Raw genomic sequence first — 7,036 nt, forward strand, 5'->3', positions numbered from 1 at the left:
TAAATGTTGTAACAGAGTAGATTGTGTGATGGACACAATCTGCAGTATTGTGTCCATCTGCAGGATCAGGGGTTTTCCTGCAGAAATGAGGGCGTTGCAGGAAAACAGCAGCTGCGCTGAAAGGGAAAGTTCTGGATTTACCGGTTCTTCAGCATGTCAAGCCCCAGTTATGGTCATGTAAATCATGACCAAAACAAGACTGAGATAACAACCACTTCAACTTAGATTGATTAATTAGCTGTACTGTTAGGGTCAGTATCTCCGATACGTGGTGGGGAACCTAGAAGCAGCGCTGATCCACTTCTGCATCAAAAGGACATAAAACTTCACATTAAAACCTCAAGCAGCACGTAGCAACACATTTTCCGCTTCATAAAAAAAAGACAAATACTGATCCCTACAGAAATCTACATTTATTTAACTAGATCCAATGTAATATATAACAATAAGAGGAGTTTAACATACATTATGAATAGAAAACGACCACCATAAAGGTCTTAGCAGCTATTCTAAGTGCAGTTTCCTCAACTTTATAGTATATCCCTCATTACTTTTACACCAAAATATAGAACTTCTCAGAAAATCAGAACAAAAAGAAAACAATTTTTACTCTTGGAGTTTATACAAAAATAGTTCACTTTCGAAAAGAAAATGAACAAGATTTACTCAACTATATGTTGTATTACAACATTTGAAAAACATTTTGAATTATGTGTGCTTGGTAAAATTTGGTCTGAAATAATTTTTTGATCATACTGTGCACTCCTGAATACTACAAAATTTCATCAGCAGATTAATATTATATTCAAATATTCCATATCAACAAGTCATTTCTTTTTTTTTTTTGTTTTGTTTCTCCTTTAGTGCAAAATTGCACCCGTAATTCCTGTCAGTTTGTCCTTCATTCATACAACAAAAGTCAGTATTGCTACAAATTATTCAAGCTTGAAAACATTTTCCTTGGTTTAAGAGGGAAAATGCTCAAGGTAACTCTTTTACGTTTGCAAATATACAAAACAAATTTACATTTGTGTAAGTTTCCACGCAGAGCCATGTAAAATGCAGCAAAAGGAAATAGTAAACAGCAACTGGCTTTCCAGAAGTAGTGAAGTGTCCCCTCAGCGATAGAGACACATGCTCGTACTCCGGTACAGGTACATGTAGGCGTCGCAGAAGAGACGCTTGGCCACACCTTTCATGTCCCGCGGCACCTGATTGGCCAGCTCCGCAGGAGACATTTCCAGGTACATGCTAACCTCAGGACAGGCTTGCACCTCTGGGATGTTGAATCCGTCCCTCTCCCCTAAGAACAAAGCACAAACCGAATAAGCTTTCTCTCCGTTTGGAGAAACGTTATGTCAGAACTCAACGCCCACCTTCTCTATCAGCCATGCTGTCAAAGAAGATCCAGTCACGTGTGTTTGGTCCGTGTTTGACAAAGGACACATAGTGGCTTGTCTCGATGCAGAGCACAGCGAACAGCTCCAGGCGGTCTCTGGTGAGCGAGTGTGGGATGCCGCGGTCGATGTAGCCTTTGGGGACTTCCAGGGCTGCAGGCCGATGGGAGAGGCGCTGAGGGTGAGAGTGCACCTGGGGAGAAATACAGACTTTAATGGAAAAAAATTCAAAATCTGAAACACTCATTATAAGATAGAGTCTAATTGAGGAAAATCTGTAAAAACTCCAACTGCTCAGTTGCAGCAGATGAGCAAATAACCCTCAAGTTGACTGCTGTAAAATAAGCCAACAAAAGCGCACATACAAAACAAACCAACAAAACAAACCAAACCATTTTACTCTAAAAATATTAGAGTGGTGATAGGGCAGAGCCAATAATTTATAGATTCTCAAAAAGTTTCACTCTGGTTTTAAAGCTCTTCACATCACAGAAACTGTTCTTTTAAACAATTTTAATGTTTTTTTTTATGAGCTACTGATTCAGGACACCACCATTCTGCTAAAATCCTCACAGCTCTAATAAAGTGTACCTCAGTTTTCTAACCTTGTAGGTGAAACTTTGATGCTTTGCAGTAACTCAACTAGAACAGTTTAAGTCTCATCTTTAACTCAGGACCTTTTCTGCAGGGCACATTTTATAGCACCACCAAGTATATTACCTTGAGTTGTTATAAAAATGCTGTATATAGCAAACATAACTTGAAAGAAACTTGACTTTGTAATTTTAACCCTTAACATTGGACCTGAGAAGCACGTAAGTGTTCATCATAAACACATAATATTGTCACGTACCACAAAAAGCACCCTCAGGACTAAAAACACAATGACTTGGACAAGGTCACACCACATGTAGGTTGTGTAAAACTAAAAGAAAATATGTTGTGCATCCACCTAAAGATGGATGAACAACAGCTGATCTTACACGCCGCCTTAAACTACAAGACCACAGATATGTCAACGATTCCCACTAACTCAGACAAGGGGCAGCTAAGTACAAAGTTCAGTGCAACTTTTACTGTGAGTCATCAGAGACCATCAAATGAAGTTAAAAAGCTAGCTTTAACACAAATTTATAGAGTTGTATTATGCTGATACTCATCGCTATCATGTGTGTTCCAAACAAGAGCAGGCAGTGAGAGTGTAAATCACCTTCAGCGGATCAAATTAAATCATAAAGTTCCTACAGATTCCTGGCATTAGTATCTTTTCCACGCTGCCACTTGGAAAAGAAACCACTTCATGGTTTACTTAGTTGACTTACAAGGTATGTTGTATTTTATTATTTCATTCACATAGGATCTTAAAAGACAAGTGTTTTACAAATAAACTTTAACTTGAACAGAAATGTTGCAGTAAAACCACCAACCTGAGAGGAACACGTCTTGCAGAAGACTTTAAATCCTGTTTGGCTAAAAACTGGCTCTTTAAAACAGTCGGCGCACTCTTCCACTGCCATGTGTCCACACATAATGCACTGCTGAGGACCTGAAACACACTCAGACAATGAGTTTTGCTTACTGTGTTGCATCATGTCTGATCAGACGTGTTTTAATTGTACCCTCAGAGAGGAGGTCGGTGATGTCCAGCTCCAGGGAGGGAATAATTTTGTTGAACATCTTGAATTTCTTCCCAAAGCGCGGCATCTGAAGGATGAGGCAGGACGGCACCTGAAGTTTAAACACAGAGAAAAAGGCAAAGAGGAGTGCTGAGTAAAACGTTTAACTGAGGCACCTAGTGGTGGAAAAGGAGCATGTCGGAAAAGGCTGTAACTAAAACATCTGAGTATTTATTGGTAGTCACTAAAGAAAACAGGGAGCCCACCTCTGCCAGTTTGAGTCCTTCACTGTAAAAGGAATGTTCCAGTAGCTGCTGGACTGTGGGCAGAACCAGGCTGTGGTTCTGGTCCAGGAATATCTGATAGCAGTAGCTCTCCTGCACTTTGCCAGCAGCCGATCTAAACAGAGAAGGAAAAAAGGAAATAGTTCTATCTGAAGTTTGGTACAGTTAAATCATAGAAAGGAAAAGGTGAAGGAATACAGCTTCAGCAGAGGCTCCAGGGCAAGAATGTGGTGCATCACAATGATGAGGAACTCCTCTGGATCTGAAACAGGCAAGTTACATCAGCACATTGAGTTTTAATCTCGGTACCAAATTGGATCTTTTAGGAGCTTGAGGATCAGACTGACCCTTCTCATCAGTGGTGAAGGACTGACAGTAGCCATGTTTCTGCAGCTGCTCTCGAAACCTCATGATGTGTCGCCCATGAACAAATCCCTTACTGCAAACAGCACACGAATCATTAAACACTGCCGTCCCACAGCAACACAAACAAAAGATGCAAAAGAAGACACACACACACACACCTGCGGAGCGGGTTGACAATGTTATGGAGCAAAATTCTCTGGATTGGAGCATCCTGAGGATTTGTTGCTTTGAACAACATAGAATCCAACACAGAGGAGCAGGAAAACAATCTGAAGGCATCAAAGGAAAAGTTCAGCTATTTTCAACTTTTAAATACTTCCAGACACTATAGGCAGTCTTTTGTAACTTTGTTACAAATAAAAATCTTTGTTCCAGTCCTATAACATATTTTTAATAATGTATTTCTTAATTATAAATGTATGATTCTGACCCAAAGAGGGCAGAGTCCATGTAGCAGGAGTTACAGTGTCCTTGGATCCCCTTCATACGTCCAATCAGAAGCTTTTCAACCTGCTCTGTGCTGATTGGAGGAACAGTCTCCAGCTTCCCTGTGTCGTGATTTCCATCTTCCTCTGTTTACAAAGAATAACATCATGTCATATCCATCAAATATCCACAAAGTACAAGATACAACATATATTCAGATTGAGATAACTCCACGCATGGAGTTATCTCAGATAAATGTAAAAGGTAATATAAACATCTCCAATTTTAGTTTATGAAATGACAACTTGACAGGACTGAACACAACAGAAAAAAGATCATTGAAAGTCCAATAAAAAATGTAAAAAGTTATTTTGAGACTTCTCAAATTAGTAGGCAAGGAGAAGAAACAAGTTTTCAGCTGCATGTGTTGTGACTCAGTCTGAAACATAAGACATGATATATAGAAAATGGAAAAGCAATTTGGGCGCAGTTTTTTAATTCTACAACTCACTGAAGTTGTGTTTTTTAGAACAAAACTATTTATATAAATCATTAAAGGGTTCAAATTACCATGTTACACATCCTGATAAATGCAAACTGCAACTCTGAACTTACCATTTTTATCCAGTTCAGGCATCATGTTGTTTTGGGCTGATATGTTCTGGAAGCGTGAGTCGGGACGGCAGGACGTCAGCTTCACAAACAAAGCTCTCTTTGGAGGACAGTCGAAATAACGCTTTCCATGAATGGTTCCATCGCTGACGCCACAGGGTTCCTCCTGCAGACAGTTTCAAAGAAATCAAATCACCTCAGGGTAAAATACTAACAATTATTATTAGAGATGCACAATGGATCAAAATCAACATTAGTAATTTTTTAACACTTATCTGTCCGATCAGTAAAACTGGGTCAATATTAACAACTGATTTTTATTTCTATTTTGTTGTGTTTATGTTTGTGTTTCTGGAGGAGGGGAGTGGGTTGGCCATGTGGTATTTGTTTGGGAATGTGAGAATGACAGTGATGCTAAATGTCAAAAGGTCAGCTATATATATATATATATATATATATATATATATATATATATATATATATATATATATATATATATATATATATAATATACTATACTATGGGCCCAATTTTTTGTATCTGAGCTTCCCTGATAAATGTTTTATTGGTATATCCTTAAACAACAAAAAAATCCCTAAAACATAATCTGTTCCAGATGATAAAAACAGTAACTCCAGCAAAGTTTGAAGAACTTTAGTTTTTCTGTTTTTACACAAATATGCTCAGATATTTCACATTTTATGGGTTAGATTAAAATTACAAGCATTACTGGTCTTGTTCACAGTTTAATCTCAACCTCAACACATCAGCAAATAGATTTACCAGCTCAAGTCCAACCATCACATCCTCACGGCCGGGTAGTGTGCCGATCCAGCGGATAATTCCATACGAGTTCCCTTTACCTAAAGTCACCTCAACCACAGAGTTTAGACTTATGCTCAGATCAGTGGGAGCTTCCACAGGGGGAATATCGATGTCCATGCCTTCAGACCCTACAGTGTGTAGAAAATATCGTAATCAGATTGAACGAAAGCGGATGAAACAGATATAGAAATACAAAGACACTGCTCAAACCTGAAGGAAATTCTCCTTTGCTAACCATGTAGAGTGGAAGCTTAATTTCTCCCCCTCTTTTTCCATTCTCATCCTTGTCCTAAAGACACAGAAAACACAATATCAATATCTTGTAAATAGCTTCAATAATAAAAAAGGTAGCAAATTTATTGTAAACTCTAAAGCAGTGGGTTTAGCAAGCAGTGGCAATTCAAGGACTGTCTGGAGTGAAAAGTCAATTATGCCACGAAAGTTTCGTTTTGATTTTCTGCATGCATAGTCAGAGGGCGTCCTCATCTGTTGATGACAGTGTAAACAACGTCAGACTTGTGAGGAAAATTGTCCTAAATCACCAGGGAGTTGACTCAAGGTCACCATTATGAATCTGTATCTATGTTTGTGCTAAGAAACTTGAACTGTATATGATCACTGCTTGTCTAAAGTTAAAACACACATACCTTTAACTATAGATTTAATTATACTGATATAGTTAAATCTATATTTGAATAGATTTAACTATTACATTTATTTTAGGTTAGTTTATGTATGCGAGGCAGATTCAAAACAAATATTGTCACAAGAAACTTTACAAAACTATCCAATCTAATTTAGAGGCAAAAAATTACGCCCTCTAGATCCCACAGATTCAAAGTCAATCATATAAATTGGAGGTGGAGTCAGAGTTTTCCATAAAAGTTAAAAGGAATACTTTCAACATTTACACTCATAGTGAAATGAAAGTTTGTCTCCTTTGAACTCCAGGTCTTATTTTGCATGTGCCTCGGGTTTATGAGAATACACGTCTTTCAAAAAATATACTTACTGTGGAGATCTGCACAATAGGTTGTCCTCCATCTTCCTGAATGTGTAGTACTATCCCAAAGTGATATTTGCCATCGATGAAGAAATATACGTTGTCTCCAGGAAATATGTTTTGTGTTTGCTGTTGACCGTGGAGCATTGCCATGGAAGGCGACAAAGGGGTAGGAGCTAAAGGCTTCACTCTGGAGAAAGGGGCAAAAACGCCGCAGTTTTTCTCACATAGGAAAAATGTCTTATATCCAAAGGTTCCATCGGTTTTTCCCTTTCCTTTGTCTGGTTTCTTGAGAGAAAAGACGGCAGAAAATACTGATGAGACACACGCAGATAAACATACGAGAACATTGACTAGTCACACAAAATTTCTCAACGTAAAAATAATTTTAAGGCAGTTCAACTCTAGGTTTGTTGGAATTTCATGTTGCTCAGATCGTAGGTAGGTAAAAAAAAAAAAAAAAAAAAAAAAAAAAAAAAAAAATAAATATAAAAAAAAATAAAATAA

The 7,036-nt window shown here is 38.0% G+C and overlaps 1 protein-coding gene across 1 annotated transcript in view; it reads right to left on the reverse strand.

The window, feature by feature from the left end:
* Positions 1-394: 394 nt before the first annotated feature.
* cyldl (cylindromatosis (turban tumor syndrome), like) overlaps positions 395-7,036 on the reverse strand; it is a 12,593-nt gene continuing 5,951 nt past the window's right edge. The window contains exons 3-15 of the mRNA XM_015019318.1: positions 6,539-6,817; positions 5,737-5,815; positions 5,485-5,654; positions 4,705-4,867; positions 4,094-4,235; positions 3,822-3,932; positions 3,645-3,736; positions 3,496-3,559; positions 3,280-3,412; positions 3,017-3,125; positions 2,825-2,943; positions 1,377-1,590; positions 395-1,303 (exon numbers count right to left, since the gene is read on the reverse strand). Coding sequence (XP_014874804.1) covers positions 1,119-1,303; positions 1,377-1,590; positions 2,825-2,943; positions 3,017-3,125; positions 3,280-3,412; positions 3,496-3,559; positions 3,645-3,736; positions 3,822-3,932; positions 4,094-4,235; positions 4,705-4,867; positions 5,485-5,654; positions 5,737-5,815; positions 6,539-6,817 — 1,860 coding nt within the window. The 3' untranslated portion in view covers positions 395-1,118. The remainder of the gene's footprint in view (positions 1,304-1,376; positions 1,591-2,824; positions 2,944-3,016; positions 3,126-3,279; positions 3,413-3,495; positions 3,560-3,644; positions 3,737-3,821; positions 3,933-4,093; positions 4,236-4,704; positions 4,868-5,484; positions 5,655-5,736; positions 5,816-6,538; positions 6,818-7,036) is intronic.

The sequence above is a fragment of the Poecilia latipinna genome, unplaced genomic scaffold, assembly GCF_001443285.1.
Source record: "Poecilia latipinna isolate Pla-1442-1.1 unplaced genomic scaffold, P_latipinna-1.0 Scaffold81, whole genome shotgun sequence".
Taxonomy (NCBI): domain Eukaryota; kingdom Metazoa; phylum Chordata; class Actinopteri; order Cyprinodontiformes; family Poeciliidae; genus Poecilia; species Poecilia latipinna.